This window comes from Micromys minutus, assembly GCF_963924665.1.
Source record: "Micromys minutus genome assembly, chromosome: 10".
NCBI classification, from domain to species: Eukaryota; Metazoa; Chordata; class Mammalia; order Rodentia; family Muridae; genus Micromys; species Micromys minutus.
Genome location: NC_137979.1, coordinates 11,475,764 through 11,491,819, shown reverse-complemented (window position 1 = coordinate 11,491,819; position 16,056 = coordinate 11,475,764). Strand labels below are relative to the sequence as shown.

The window sequence follows — 16,056 nt, the reverse complement described above, 5'->3', positions numbered from 1 at the left end:
TGTCTCCGAGGCAGCTAGAAGGAAGGTATCAGAGCCCACCCCCACAGTGACACAGTTCCTCCAACAAGATCACACTTCCTAATAGCGCCACGCCCTGGGCCAAGCATATTCAAACCACCACAATCACATTTGCAGAATATTTTCCATCTCAATTTGAAGAGTCAGAAACTGTGCATAGCTGACTCCACCTGTATTAATACAATATTCTTTAGAGTGCTTGCCTGCAAAATGTGCTGTGTGCACGTTGCGCGTTCCTCTCTTCGTTTTGTGTCGCTCTGTTCTTTAATCTGGTCATACTGCTTGTCTACCTAACCTGTTTTATCTTGCTCCAGGGCTGAAGGTGTAGAGAGATAAGTCACCCTAAACCGCAATCACCCTAGAAAAGCCTTCCCTAACCGATCACCTCCCAAATTATCTGTGGGAGATGGGCAATTATCCATAATGTTGGAGCAGTGCCCTGCAGTATGAGTAATCTCACAGAACACAAGAGAGTAAGTATCCTATCTGGGTTTGGAGCCCACGACTGACACCATCAGGACAAAGAGGTGAGCAAGCTACCAGAGCCAGAGTGGAAGACTGCGCAGCTGGCTCAGACCCGGGCAGGGCGACGAGCGACTACCAGGACCTGAACGGAGAGCGCACAGCTGCCAGGACCTGGATGAAAGAATGCGCAGCTGCCAGGACCTGGACGTCAGAGCGCATGGCAGCCAGGACCCCGCCCCGCGCGCGCGTGCCCGGCGTTGGCGCAGTCCGGGTCGGAGTCGTCGGCTGAGGCTCGTCGGCCTTGCTCTCCGGCCGATTGTCGGCCCTTCTGCGCCCTCTCCGCCCGCGCCCTCGTTGGCGCCGCCGCCCGCAGCCCTGGCGCTCCCCGCGGGCCCCGCCGAGGCCATCTGCGCCTTGTGTCAGCGCGCGCCCCGCGAGCCGGTGCGCGCCGACTGCGGCCACCGTTTCTGCCGGGCGTGCGTGGTGCGCTTCTGGGCCGAGGAGGACGGGCCCTTCCCGTGCCCCGAGTGTGCCGATGACTGCTGGCAGCGCGCCGTAGAGCCCAGCCGCCCTCCACTCAGCCGCCGCCTCCTGGCCCTCGAGGAGGCGGCCGCGGCGCCGGCGCGCGATGGCCCTGCCAGCGAGGCCGCGCTGCAGCTGCTGTGCCGAGCGGACGGAGATCCGCTGTGCTCCGCCTGCCGCATGGCCGCGGGCCCGGAGCCGCCAGAGTGGGAACCGCGCTGGAGGAAGGCGCTGCGCGGCAAGGTGCGCAAGGCGACCCCGCACACGGTTAACCTTTGTGCCTTACCTGGAGTCAGTCTCTCGATCCGTGTGCTGACCTCCTCTTCCCTCCCTCCTCTCCCGCATCCCACGGGTGCCCAGCACCCTCCCTTTCCCCGGGACGCTGCCGTGCCTAGGGCTCTTGAATCCTGAAGTCCGTGAGTTCTGCTTTCCTCCATCTATCTCTGTTATCTGTCTCCAGGACACTGCTGTAATCCTCGATCTCTTATCTCATAGAGCATGCTTTTCTATCCCCTTTTTATTCCAGGTCTTGTGGGCTAGCTGTGTACAACCTTTAGCCTTTGATTTTTCCCGATTTCCCCTCAAGTCCCGATCCCATTCCTCAAGGCCTCTGCCTCCTACCCGGGTGTGACCTAATCGAGGCAAGCCCCGCCCATCCACTTGCTTGTGGAGACCTGAGAGTGGGCTCCTGTCTGCCAGTTACCATTTGCAGCACTCTGAAGGGCTGCCAGTCCACCTCATTCTGGAATCTTCGCTGCTGTGCTGTCTTGGTCATTGCGTTTGGCACCTGCCATTGGTCAGAAACCGACCGTTAGAATCTGTTTGAAGCTGGGTGGTAGGGTATCTGGAGTATCATCCTTGACCCAGAGAGTTGTCTTTCTAAGTAGCAAGGTAAGGAAATCAGTGGACCCTTCCTGACAGGGAGAAATAGTAGTTTAGTATGTTCGAAGGTGCAGTTAGCCTTGTGTTCTGGAATGATGCACCATGACCCTCTGGAATAGGTTGTGAAGAACACTTTTGAGGTGGAGGCCAGTGGTTACATCCAGGTACTAAACTGGTGTAGATACTCTGCCAGAACATGCTGCTGGGGTTGTCCTACGGTTTGGTGTCCTCTCACTAAGACAGCAGTCTCCAGAGACCAAGCAGGGTATAGAAGTCAGGAAAGCCACTGTGTTAAATCAAGCTGGCACTAAAGGGGAGAAACCTGGATTGTCTGCTCCACCCCTAGTTCTGACAGGTGGGAAGCACAGGAAAGCCTTTTAAAAAACAACCATTTTCCAGCAGAGAACGGATGAATCGTTGCAGTGGCCAGACTGCTGATCTGTATGTCCAAATCCCTCTTCCCACGCTCTGACCAGCTTCTCTTTTCCCAGGAGAACAAGGGCTCTGTGGAAATCATGAGGAAGGACCTAAATGATGCCCGGGACCTGCATGGGCAGGCAGAATCAGCAGCTGCAGTGTGGAAGGTAAGTAGGCTTTCCTGGATGCGGGGAGCTAGCAGGGTCACCAAGCTGAGCTGCTGGAGTTGGCCTGGCTGGCTGTGGGAGGGACCTCTGTGGACCTGAGTGTCAGCTCGGATCCTCTCTCCTGTATGCTTCTAATAAGGATGATTTGTAAGCATCAGATTCCTTTCCCGCACAAGACACTTTCTAGGACTCTAGACTGACCAACCCTAGCTGTCACCAGTTGAACATGCTGTTTCTGGCTGCTGTACAAAACCACAGACATTATTGCCCTGGTGGCTGGAAGTCCACAGGCAAGCCATGGCAAGTCCAAGTCAGGACTGGTTTCCGACGGCCTTTCTCACTGTATTAGCACATGGAGGGTGGGGCAGGAGCTCTTTGGGGGTCTCCTTTACTAGGGCACTGATCCTACTTCTACTCTGGTGGGACTAGCCACATCCCAAAGGCCCACCACTTAAGACCATTGCCTGGAGGTTTCAGCACAGAGGTTTGGGGGACACACAAAGTTGGTACTTAGCCGCCACCTGATCCCATTCATGGCATTGATGACATTATGTTATTTTAAGTTACCTTTCCACAAACCCACATACTAGTTTAAACTCTGGCAGCTTTTCCTTTTAAAGTTTTACAGTGCCCCTCCCCCTAATTTTTTTAAAAACATAAAACCAAAGTGTTTTTGTAAACCACAGAAACCCTGAAGCTCTCAAATGGCCTGCCCCTTAAAGCTAAAGGCACCTGCCCACCCCTCACAAAAATTGGAAGGCATGGAGGACACCTACTTTTCTAGGAGCCCACAGCAATTCCAAGGACAGATTCTAGCAGATAGAGACTTTTTATACAAAGACAGTCAGAGGGAGGACGTGGCCAGACAGCAGCTATCTGACATTTATATCCTTTCAACGAAAACATTGTTCCCTCAGAAACATGAGTGTTCCCTGTTTTGCGTGGTCTAGGGCCAGGACAAAGACTTGAGTGCAGTTAGGAGTGTGTCCTTTTCTAGTCCTGCTACAAGTGTTGCTGAGGCAGCAGAGTGGAGCTTTGCTGTTAGGTTTTATCAGAGGTTATAGTAGAAAGGGTAGCTGGTTTAAGGTAGCTGTGTGTCCTGACAGGACTTTAGTTCCAGAGATTGACTTCAGGAAGTTGTGAGTGGGGTCAGTGTATATGTGGGTTGTGTGTCTAAGGACTTCACAGACCTCTGATCAGAAATGTAATCAGAATGAGAATGTGCCTGACTGGGGGATGCTTGTCCTGCATGTGAGAGGCTCTCGATGTAATCATGCAAAGCACGCACCACAGATAGACAGTGGGCCTGTGGTTGGTACAGTTGTGCTTAATGCATAGGCTTTTAGTCAGCTCTTTACAAAGCACCTGAGGTTGTGTTAGGTAAATTGTGTCAACGGGAGATGGTCTGAGCACAGAGGAGGATGCAGATAGCTTGTAGTACTCTGCTGTTTGTAGAAGGACCTTGAGCATCCACACACCTTAGTGTCTTGGGCATGCATTCCTGGCATCAGTCATGAAGGACAGTGCAGAGGAGACAAAACATTGCCCCACTAGAAGTTAGGAAATGACCCAAAGAAGCTGCCACATCTTACAGATACGCAGAATATGGACAGAAACGAGCAGGTTGTAAAAAAGTGAGTTGTTTGAGAAGCATAAAAGAACTATCTTAACAAGGTCTGTGTGGCCTCTTCTCCACCTCTCTCCTTCATTGATTGGTTTGTAGGAGGAGAGAGTTAGCCTTTTTTTCTGCTGCTGTAACAAAACAGCCAAGACTGAGTTCTGTAAAGAAGGCAAGTTCTGAGTTCTAGAGGCTGAACATCAAATGTCAAAAGGCTCTGTCCACTGGTGGTTAGTGAGGCCCCTGTGGTGGAAGTGAGTGGAGCCAAGATTGCTCTCTGTAACAGCTGTCTTGGAAACCAGCTGGCCTGTGAGCCCAGCATCAGTCCCTTCAGAGGGCACACCCACACACGAGTGATGGAACCATTGTCCCTTACTCCCCACCTCTTCAAGGCCCTATAAACTACATATCACCACAGTGGGACAAAGTTAATATGTCATGAGGGGTGACAAGGAGCGTCTTTCATGTGGAGGTTTGACTTCTTGTTTTGGAAAACAGGGAAAGAAAATCTTCTCTTAGCTGTGATTTTTTTTTTTCCTTTTAAATGGGTTTAGTTGAAAAGACCTAGCCAGCATACCCTGAGAGCACAATTTCTTTCAGAGTAGATGGGGGTTCTCTCTCTTGAGACACAGCAGTAGAATGTGCGAATGTGGACTATTGTCCCTTCCCCCACTCACCCTGCAGGGCCATGTTATGGACCGAAGAAAGAAGGCCCTGACCGACTATAAGAAGCTTCGGGCCTTCTTTGTGGAGGAGGAGGAACACTTTCTGCAAGAGGCTGAGAAGGATGAGGGTGTTTCCGAGGATGATGAGCTCGCTGACCCTGCAGATCGCTTCCGGTCCCTACTGCAGGCTGTGTCAGAGCTGGAGAAAAAGCACCGCAACCTGGGCCTCAGCATGCTTCTGCAGGTAGCACCTGGGTAGGGGATGAGCACCTCTCTCCACAGCACATCTCTGTGGTCAGCCCCAAGTCACAGTGGAAGAAAGACTCCCCTATGGGCAAGGTTGGAGCCACAGACCACCTTGCCCCTGTTGTGGCCTAGGTCTGAATGTCAGAGAATTGAGTAGGTGGTTGGGAAAAGTAGTAGGAAGGAACTTAGAGTTGATGGAGATAGAAGCTGCCCCTGGGTCTCATGGGAAGGCTCTGGACAAGAGTAGACAGGGCATTCTCTGTCTTCTCCATCCTCATCTCATGCCCTAAGGGCTGTGCTAACACTGGAGGCAGCCTGCTTGGCATTCAGAGCCTGGGCTTGTAACATGGCATCAGCAGCCCCAGTAACTGAGGTATACCCTTTCCACATAGCAGTCAGCTGTAAAACCTCAGAGACACAGGCTTTGGATCCATCTGAAAAGGGTTGTTAAGTCCTCTCGGCTCTCAGTGCATGGTTCTCAGGAGAGCAGCAGTCTGTCTCCTTGTCTTTACCTGTATGTCACCCTTCATTTTCTCTGTCTCCCTGTCTTTCCCCTTTGTCTGTTTCTCCCTTCCCTGCAGTGATGATGCTGGCGCAGCAGGCTGGCCCCCTGGAGCGAGAGGCAGAAGGACCCACCTTCCACAGCTGGCCTGCAGCACCCCTACCTACATCTCTCAGGCCTCTGCCTGGCATCACCTTCATCCCGGACAGATCCCATCTCCATCAACACTGACAGCACGTGGGCCCGGGATGAGGCGTCAGAGGTGCCCTGCTTTTGGCCATGCACATAGTTCCATTGTTCAGCAGTGTTTTTCATTTTCTTCGGGGCATGAATGTGTTCGGGCCTCTACCTGTTCCAAATAGAGACCGAGCAGTCCTGGGATTCCTTTCTCAGTGTGTGCCAACCCTGCCTGAGACCAGTTGGCAGCTCTGAAGCCCCTGTTTGTTTTGCCATGGCTCAGTTTTAGTGTGGCATTCACTCTAGTATTCAGGAAGCAAACCTTGCGCCTTTCCCATTGGTGCCCATGTCAGGGTTGGCTCAGTAGACATCCCTCAGCAAGGTTCTGAGGCATACCAGTTACAGTCAACCTGTGTTAGTGCCAGGGAGTAGGGATGCAGGAGGCCCTGGGGTATGGCTGGGACCTGAGTGTTAAAGTATTCTCCCCTCCAGAGGACCTCTTCCATCACTTTGGGTCTCACTGTGCCAGGTCCTGGGAGCCATTTTCTGCTTTGTCTCCCCAGCCTCTTTTCCTCCCAGCTTGTGCCCCTTGGGTGTCACTGGCATCCCCAAAGTGCTCCTACTTCCTCCCACCTCATAGAAGGGACCTCCTTCCCTGCAGAAGAGCAGCAGGGCGGCATCTCCAGGCCGCCGGGTGCTTCACTTCGCTGTATTTTTGGCTTTTGCTCACCTCATATTTTCTCCAGTAGGTGAATTTCACAAAACTTGTGACGTAGCGGTAGCGTGGTTGCCTGCAGCATCGTGTGTGTAGATAACTAGTCCAAGAAACAAAACCCAGCAGAGTGGACAGACACAGGTCAGGGGCCAAAGACATAGATGTATTTAGGTTTTGGATAGCAGTGTTCTGTCCTCAGAAGGCCCCAGCCTTGGATGTAGTGACCAGCTTCAACTTGACTCCCAGGTGGGCTGGGTTTTCAGTGCTGAATAAAGTGGTTTGCTCCAGCCTCTCTGTTTCCATACCTCCTGGTCTTTGCCTTAAAGTTGCTTCCCCCTTCCCTGACCAGGTTCCAGGGTCCTTGATACTTGACTGTCACTAACATCTTCAGGATTAGAGGGCAGGTGTCATCCCAAATTCAGCGTTGGCTATGGGAGTTGCATCTGGGAAGCGGGATCCATGGATAGCTAGAAGGACCAAGAGGAGACATCTATGTCCACCTGACAGGTCCTGCAGAGGGCTGGCCAGCTGCACGGATGCACCCAGGGTGACTGGATGCCCAGGTTGGGACATCCTGTGGGTGCCAGGGAAGAAGGGGAAGGCAGAAACAGATGCAGGTGGCAGTGAGTAGCCCTGAGTGGTGTGCCCTTAGTGACAGAATGTGATCTCTTTTGGGACCAAAATGAATATTAAACTAATAGACTAGTAGGTTTAGAGACTGTCTAGAACTGGCCACCTAGTGGTAGCTCAGAAACAAGTGGTAGTTTTGTCCCTCAGATCTTAGATTGGTGCAGAGAACCACATGACCTATGAGTAAACACCTCCACCCCGGGTAGACATGGCCCTGAGGCTCAGCAGTCTGGCTGTGTAAAGTGTTGTCTTATGTGGAGAAAGCCTCAGGGTGCACCACAGCTCTGCTCGCCAGTTAGTCTACAGTTCACACTTGCCACACAGGACACTTCCTCCATGGGAAGGAAGGAGGGATGGAAGGTCTCCAGGGTGCATAGAGCACTAAGCCTGTGTGAGGCTCCACCTTTTTTACCATGTCATTTCTTGAGGGCTCACCTTTCGACTGCTAGCATTTGGAGGAGAGATTTCACAGTGACTCAGCAGAAACCTAAAGGCATACTCCCCAAGGTGACATGCTCTGCTCCTCACCTTTACTGCAGGGTGATTGGCAGCTCAGAGCCTGACAAGTTTAGAGGCACAGTGACCCAAGACATCATTCCCAGGTCCTCAGGGTACTGCATACTTGGCTCACCACACAAGATAGGCCAACGGGGTTTCTCTGCTAGGGAGGTGGAAGAAAGTTTGTATGGAGGGAAAGTGGAGCCCATGAGACGGGAGAGATGAGCTGAACTTGTTTTTCATGAGTGGGGCTTCAGGCTACCATGGTTAAGTTTAAAAAAGGAGGGGGAGTGTGGCTATACATCTGTGTCCATCCTTTTGACACTATCTACAGAAGAAGCACAGTTTGATGGTGGGCTACATCAATAAGTACCTTTCATCCGCACATGATTAATGTGCAGGGTGGATGTGGTGAGACATGTCGGCATCAATGGACCCCTGAAGACAGTATGGTGGTGCATGCCTTTAACCCTAGCTCTTGGGAGGCATAGGCAAATCTCAAGAGTTTGAGGCCTGCCTGGTCTATATAGCAAGCTTTAGGTCAGCCAAGGCTGTATAGTGAAACCTTATAAAAAGCAAAAACCAGTCACTGGACAGCAAGGTTAGGAAAGGTTGGGAGAGCTGGGCATGGCCACACCCAGGATGCTGAGGCAGAGTTATGTGGTCATGTGTTTAAAGGCTATGGGGAGAAATGGCAAGTATTTCTGTTTTTATTTTGCTGGGGGCTTCCCTATGTGGGAAACAGCTAGGTTTTAGGCATATTTCAGTCTAATCTTGCTTGGGTTTCCTGCAACAGTACTGTCAAGGTAGGTAAAGTTCGTGAGAGGCTTACAATTGTGCATGCTAGAACAACAGGCCAGTACAGGAGATTTTACATAGAAGTACAGGTACTCAGTTCCTGCCCATTGGGGGCTGGTCCTAGTACTCTGACACCAAAATCCTTAAATGTACAAGCCCTTATCTATAATCCATGGACAAACATTGGGTGCACGATAAATCTTCTAGGTTACTTCTAATGTCTAACATAACTACCGCTATGGACTAGTTTTATATGGTTTTGAGGAAATGATAAGGTCAAAAGTATAAAATACTTTCTAGATGAGGGGGTTGTTTTGGTTCATTGTCCCCGCTCCCTGTTTTTTGTTTGTTTTAAATCTCTAATTGAATCCATAGATGTGGAACCCATGAGCAGGCTGACTGTTCCAACATGTAAGTCATTTAGTTGGGCCTTGAACATCCAAGGGCCCTCTGGCAGCACCTCCCCTGCAGACTACAGATGAATTTTTAAATTCCCTTTTGGGACTTACTGTGAAGCTCGGGGTGAAACCTATGGCATTTCTTCCTCAATGAGAACTGGCCGTGGCTCTGTCTTCCACCCCAGTCACCTGATGGTTAAGTTAGGGCTGGTGGCAACTATCCCTGGGCGGGTCAGTTCAAAGGCCCTTCTCACACCCACCCAGTTTTCTCAAGCGAAGGCTCCCAGCTAACCAGAAGGCTGCTAAGGACGCTGGGAAAGAAGGGTTTCCACAAGTTCTGTGCCTCTTGCTGCCCACATGAGATGCTTTATTTCCATGAGAGAATTTTACTTTGGAGATGGCTAACTGAGTTGAAACAAAGATTCCCTGTTAAAGTATCATTAGTGGGAAGGAATGTGCTGCTAAGGAATGTGTAGAAGACAAGGCCAAATGCTGATAAGAGTTCAGAAGTGGAACAGCCACCGAAGCAGCCCTACCATTGATCCAGCACACAAGCTTTGTTTTTAGCAAAATCTTATTTTGGGGTGGGACAGGACAAGTGTTTGTTCATTCTTTTGACGGGCAGCTTCTAAGTCCCCATGGTTCCTTTCATAAATGTAAAAGTTTGTATTCAGAAGACTAGGGTTTTCTGACTTTTGTCCCCTGGCTTCAGACTAAACAGGTCTGCAGGATGGTCTCAATGTACCCAGCCTTCTATCAAGCCCCTCCTTCCCTTTACCTGCCCCGTTCCCCTTGGTTACCTTTCCTACACCAGACCTGCCGAGCAGTACTGCCTTACTGCTGGGTCAGGAGAGTCAGTCAAAAGGATGGTTTCCTTTGGGCAAGGTAGAGGTCAGCTTGTCTTGGTTCTGCAGTACGTGGATTCTGAAAGCCTTCCTAGCTAGAGGAGTTGGTGCAAAGCCTAGCTTCCACCTGCAACCCTAAAGAACATGAGCAAACCTCATGATATGGGGGCTGGGGGTAAGAGAGAGGAAGGGAAGAAGGGAGGGAGAGAAAAACAATTTACTGCCCAGAGGAAAAGGTTTCACAGGTGCCTCTCATTACAGACTGGAGGCCAACACCATCATGCTCAGTCAATCATAAAGGGTGGAGCCTCCTATCCTTTGCAAAGGCCTTCTCTCTTTCCTAAATGGACTGGTCTACCCACTGCACCCCTAAGTCTCAATAGTAGGTGTCATGAGAGTGAGGCATCCCTTCCTTGTGGACAGCTATGTGTTCTGGCAAAGAAGAAAAACCATCTGTTTTCAACCAGGAGAGAAGCAAAGGTTTCTAGAGGACCAGTGCCTTGAAATAAAAACACAGAAATTGAGCTGTTAGTATGCAAATGAGGTGACTTCCTGGGCTCTTCGGATTGGATAAATCTCCACAGCTGCCAATGAAGGTTTTTGGGTTGTGGGCCACCTTTCGTGCCTGAGGGTCTGGCCGTTTAAAACAGGGTTGTGCTGAAAGCTGTTCATTTCTGGTTGTCAGCTTCCTTCCTGGGTCTCCCGCTCCTCCCCTTTGGTCCCTCATTGGATTCGGGTGTTGCGGCTGTCCGCGGCTCCAGTCACCTGCCCGGAGGTCTGTGAGCTGTATAGCTGATCACAGCGCCAGACTGTGTCTAATCCAGCTCTTAACAGTGCAAGGATGCCCACAAGGTCACCAGCTACTGAGGTTTTGTCTATCCTCGGGGCCCTTCCGTGAACACCAAAGGCTCTTCAGAGGCAACCGGAGTTCTTGTGTAGCTTAATGGACCAGCCTTAAAGGACTCCTGACTCAATAGTGGATAGTCTCCCTCTGGTGGCCTGGCCGCGGTAGCACCGTGCGGCACGCTAGAGAGCCGGATTTGTCCCTTCCAACAGTTCTTGGACTCAAAACAGGTTCAGTTGTCTTGATGATTCAGGTGGGAGGCACTGTCCCCAACATTTATAGGATAGGTCAGCCACGTCTACAAAGTGAGAGCCTATCTCATTTCGAATAAAAGCCAGCGGTGTCAGTTCCCTGATGTTAACCCTCCAGCCTCTGCCAAAGAGCAAAGGAACTAGGCCCCTCAAGTGCTTAGATCTGGTGCCCTCCTTGGAGAAAATTTGTACTGCAGTATCTGCATTGCTATTTCAGTACAGCCACAATAGGATAAAAAATTCAACGTGGTGGGCACTTTGCTATGTATACTAAATACTTAACCCTTGATTAAAGTATTTGAGTTTTTAACCCATTTCCATCCATCTGCAAATTCTCAGGAAGACTGTGAGAGCTGGGAGCAAGCACTCCCCATGTCTACAGCCGACTGGTTTTCGCCCTCCCCTAGAGTGGTCATTATTTTTGAGAATATCTTTGGTCGATTATTTTACTGATAAATGTGGATCATACTTAGGCACTGAGGAGACGGTTCAGTAGTCAGCAGTGCTGGCTCTCCTCCAGATGCCCGGGGTTGGGTTTGTGGCACTCACAAGGGAGTGTATATTCTGTATTCAGCTCCAGGGGACCCGGGCTCTCTTGTAGTCTCTGTGAGCACTGCATGCACATGGAACACGGCATGCAGGCAGAACAGGAGCACACACAAAGTGGAGTGTAGCTCAGTGAATTGGTGACAACAGGAGGAGACATAGTCTGGATGATGAATAGATACGAACAAAAATGACAAAAATGTGCTCATATCTTAGCAATTCTTAAATAACCCGGAATATGATTTCTCTTCCCATCAGACCTTTCACTGAACAATGTTTATGAAGCTTGGCTTGGTGAATAATTCTGGAGATTACTCCAACAACCAAGACATCCCCCTCTCCTTCCTCTTCCTCCTCCTCCTCGTATATTTTTATTTTGTGGGCATCACCATGGCAAGCATGTGGAAGTCAGAGGCAACTGTTAGGAACGAATTCTCTTCCCCATGTAGATCCCAGGGACTGAACTTGGGTCATGAAGCTTGGGGGACAAGGAACACTTTTACCCACTGAGCTATCTTGACAGCCCATCTGATCTTTAAACACATGCTTTCCCCAGCTTACTGCACAATGGTTCTATTTGGAGCTCTCCCAGGGATGAGAAAATCCGTGAGAATCTTCCTCACAAGGTTGCCTCCCATGCACATAAGCCATAGAGATATGAATGGGGCATCGAGAGACACTAAGCATGCAAAGCTGGGGAGCGAATCAGAAAAGCTTTAGAGTGAGTCGCCCCTAAAATGTGGCAGGGGGTAAGTGGGTGCTCACTTCCTCCTTTTCCTTTGTCAATGATGAAACCAGACAGCGAAGGGTAAACACAGGTCTTAAGCAGCAAGGCAACAATCCAGCAAGGGAAGGCACTTAGAGGACCTGACCTCAACTTAAATTTGTACAGAAGTCACTGGGCATTTTAGAGGGACAATGGGAGGCTGTTGGGAAAGCTCAGAAGGTAAAGTCACTTATTTGGTGGCATTCTGTTGCTGTGTCTGTATGACAGTGCACTGGAGAAAATGTTAAGCTCTGCCCAGCAATGTGGTTGCCCAGTCAGCTGAGAGCCTCATTGGAATTCGGGTCAGCAAACAGGAAAGTCTGGGTACAAAGCTCCGTCCTAAACCAATATGGGCACTCCAGAGGCACAGGCCAGAGGATCGGAGTTCCAGTCCAGCCTGCTTATCCCAACTCACAAGAAAACAAAGCTGAACTCTGCCTCCTTGCTGAGCTGCTGGGTTAGCTACTTCTCAGTTCCCGTGTTAAAATGTCAGGACCAGAAGATACAGAAGGAAGTTTACCTTGGGCTAATGGTTTCAGAAGGGGTGTCTGTATTGGCAGGAGAGGTATGGCAGCAGGCAGCTGGATCAGGAAGCTAAAGGATCCCATTTCCTCCACACATAGGAAGCACAGAGGACAAACTGAGTGTGGGTTGAAACTATAAACCTTCAAAGCCTGCCCCCAATAACAAGTCTTTCAATAAGGCTCCACCTCTTAAATCTTCCCAAATAGCACCATTAATCAGGGACCAAGTGTTCAAACACATGAACCTATGTGTTCGTTTTTCATTCAAGTAGGCTCAGCTGGCATTAGGGAATTTAGAAGCTGTCCTTTGCTTTTCTATTGCTGTGGTAAAATGCCATGACCAAAAGCAACGTGGAAGATTTCATCATGAAGAGAAATTAGGGCAGAAACTGATGCAGAAGCCATGAACGAATACTGCCTAGTAGATTGCTCAGCCTGCTTTCTTATGGCACCCAGGACCACCTGCTCAGAGGCGGCACCATCCGTGTGGACTGGGCCTTCTTCCCACATCTCTAATTAAGGATTTGCTCTACAGTCTCGCCTACAGGCAGTCTGGTGGAAGTATGTTCTCAGTTGAGTCTCTTCCCATAACAACTCTAGCCTATGCCAAGTTGGCAACAGAAGAAAAAACCAAACTAGGACAGAAGGAGAGAGAAAAGCTGTTTGTTGATTGGATGGTGCCAAGTGGGGAGCCAGCCGCTTTAGTTTCATCAGGTTGTCTTCCTAGGAGTTCCCCATAAACCTGAGCTAAGAAACTATAGGTATTTTGTAATGAAACAGGAAATGGGGCTGGTGAGATCTCCAAAGCCCACCCCCTACGGTGATGCACTTCCTCCAACAAGGCCACACCTCCTAACAGTACCACTCCCTATGGGCAAGCATATTCAAATCACCACATTCCTTTCTAACACCTGGAGCAAAGGCGTCTCAGAAGCATGACTATCCAGTGACACCTGTGCTGCAGGTCTCTACCTCTGCATGTTAGTATCTGTGCAGGTGAGCCATGCCCATTAGCACCTCTGCTGCATGGCACTTCTGGTGTTTCCAAAGGGACTAACTACACGATAAGAAACGTGTTAGCGGGATGTGTGACCATGTTAATATGGGCAGAGGTAAAAATCTATTTCCCAAAACTTCCAAAATAGTCAATGTATGGAGCATGACACTTTAAAAATAGAAACAATAAGAAAACATATTGCTTTAGGTTTATTTTTTTTATTGTCTAAAGTAAATTAAATATTAGTCAGATGATTTAGGAAAAGAAAAAAGAGCACTGACTGTTCTTTTAAAGTCCCTGATTTCAATTCCCAGCAACCACATAGTGGCTCACAAGCTTCTGGAATAGAATTGGATGCCCTCTTCTGGTGTGTCTGACAGCTACAGTGTATTCATATACATAAAATAAAAAATAAAAATCTTTTAAAAAGAAAACAGGAAATGAACTACCACAGACGTTAAGACAAAGTGGCAGAATGATTCCATTTATTTTAAATTTCAGAACAGGTAAATAGGGATCATTTTGGAGATGCATCACATAAAACAGGAAAAAATAGAAGGTCTCAGCTCTGTGGTATCAGTAATACTTCAGAACCCAAAAGGACTGACTTCAAATTAAGTTCAACAAGGAGAAAGGGAAAAATCAAAGCAAATACAAAATCTACAGGGTCACTGCCTAGCTACGGTGGAACCCTATATGGGGGTCGAGTTCCAATAGGTCCAAGGGAACTTTTACCGAGAAAGGCTCTTAAATCTTATTTATTTACTTATTTTTATAGAGTTTATTCAGGGCATGGGAGGGGAGTTAGGAGGATAATAGAGGTGAAGATAGGCAGAGAGAGAAAGTAGAGAAGTAGAGGCCCGTGATGAGTGTGTGTGTGTGGGGGGAGGGGAATGGGGAGAGGGTGGGAGCAGGAAGGGAAGAGCAAGAGGAAAGAGAGGAGCAATAGTGACTGAACTCCTGCTGGTGCTGCCATGTGACTGTACTCTGTTCCCCACGCTGCAGCCTTCGGACAAGAGCACCTGAAGCTGGGGAGGCGGCTCAGCCACCAGGAGCATCCGCTGTTCCATCTTAAGAACAGGATGGCTGGTTGCAGCACCATGGTGGGCAGCCTTCACTGCAGCTGCAAGCAATTCAGTGTCCTGGCCCGGCCTCCGCAGGCACACACCCATGCACACTCGAACACACACACATCGGAGAGACAAATGGACAGCAGACAGGCAGATGCAAAGTTCTGATTTTTGTTTGTTTCTCTGTGTAGCCCTGCCTGTCCTAGAACTCACTCTGTAGACCAGGCTGGCGTCAAACTGGGAAATTTGTCTGCCCTTTGAGATTAAAGGCATGTGCCATCTCCTGGTGTACAGACATGCATAGAGACAAAACACCCACAAACATAAAATATATAGATCTTAAAACAACCAGACCCACCCCCCACAATCCCCTAGCTAGACAGTGGTGGCCCAGAGCTCAGGAGGCAGAGGCAAGTGGATCTCTGATTATTTTAATCTCACAGATTTGTTACAAGCATCACACTGATAAAGAAGGGGAAGAAGTTAAAACATTATTAACCCAAGGTTGAAAACCTGTAACGTGCAGGTGATAAGGCCAGGGTCTTTTGTTGAGTGCCATCTCTTCTCCATTCCTTTCTATATGAATGCCCGCCTCTCTCCAAAGCCCAGCTCAGTGGCCACCTGTGCTTGTGACATTTACTTGCTAATCCATTGAATAACCACAACTGCTCTTGACTGTGAGCCCAAAACACTAGGTGATCTTTGTGTCTGAGGACCTCTCACACATGTATAGACCACTACAGACCTTATGGACAATGATCTCCTCATTATGAGGAGGCATTCCAAGGCAAAAGGGGGTTCCCATCACTCAACCAGTGCCCTTCAATTCCAACCCACTATGGAGTAGGTTGAGTGTCCCCCTGCCCCAGATAGGTGGGAGTCAGGACCTTTCACACCCTTGACCAGAATCTTTTAGAGAAAAAGGTCCTTGCAGATGCAATCAAGTTACAAACTACTAGGAGCCAGCTTGTGTTAACGTGGGCTCTGAGTAGAATTGCTAAGAGAAAAATCTTAAGGAGAAGCAGAGAAGATCTGGCCATATGACCCTATAAGGGTGGGGGAAGCATTTTCATTGATGTGCCTTCTAGCTAAGGAAGGCTGGACTCCACCAGACACTGGGAGGGAGGCCTGGTTTAGATGTTTCCCGTGCTTTCAGGAGAAGCCAACCCTGACAACACTTCAGTTCAGATTTCTGCTCTCAGGAATGCAGAGGGAAGGGTCAGAGGTTAGGCCAGAGCTCTTAACCTAAAGCTGCAGTCCCCTGAAGTGGGTCCTGATCACACACAGATCAATCAACAAGCAGCAAGAGGAGATGTTGGGCCTAGGGTATACTGTGACTCTGTTTCTCTTGCAGACAGGTCGCATTTTCTCAGCCCCTATGGAACAAGCGCCCTGGGGCAGCACCCCACTCCCTGGGTTCCTTTCTCCTCTCTGCCTCGGTCTTGGAGTGGGAGATTCCCAGGCAGCTGAGATTCCAGCGTCTGTCTGTGCTCTT

At 49.5% G+C, this 16,056-nt stretch overlaps 1 protein-coding gene across 1 annotated transcript; it reads left to right on the top strand.

Annotated features, from left to right (window-relative positions):
- Positions 1-666: 666 nt before the first annotated feature.
- Positions 667-6,681, top strand: RNF187 (ring finger protein 187; the record flags this gene model as incomplete). Its single annotated transcript, XM_080924064.1, has 4 exons — positions 667-1,248; positions 2,379-2,471; positions 4,774-4,998; positions 5,582-6,681. 4 exons carry the CDS (start codon positions 667-669, stop codon positions 5,582-5,584), a joined length of 903 nt encoding a protein of 300 aa, XP_080780190.1. The 3' UTR covers positions 5,585-6,681.
- Between the last annotated feature and the right edge of the window lie 9,375 nt (positions 6,682-16,056).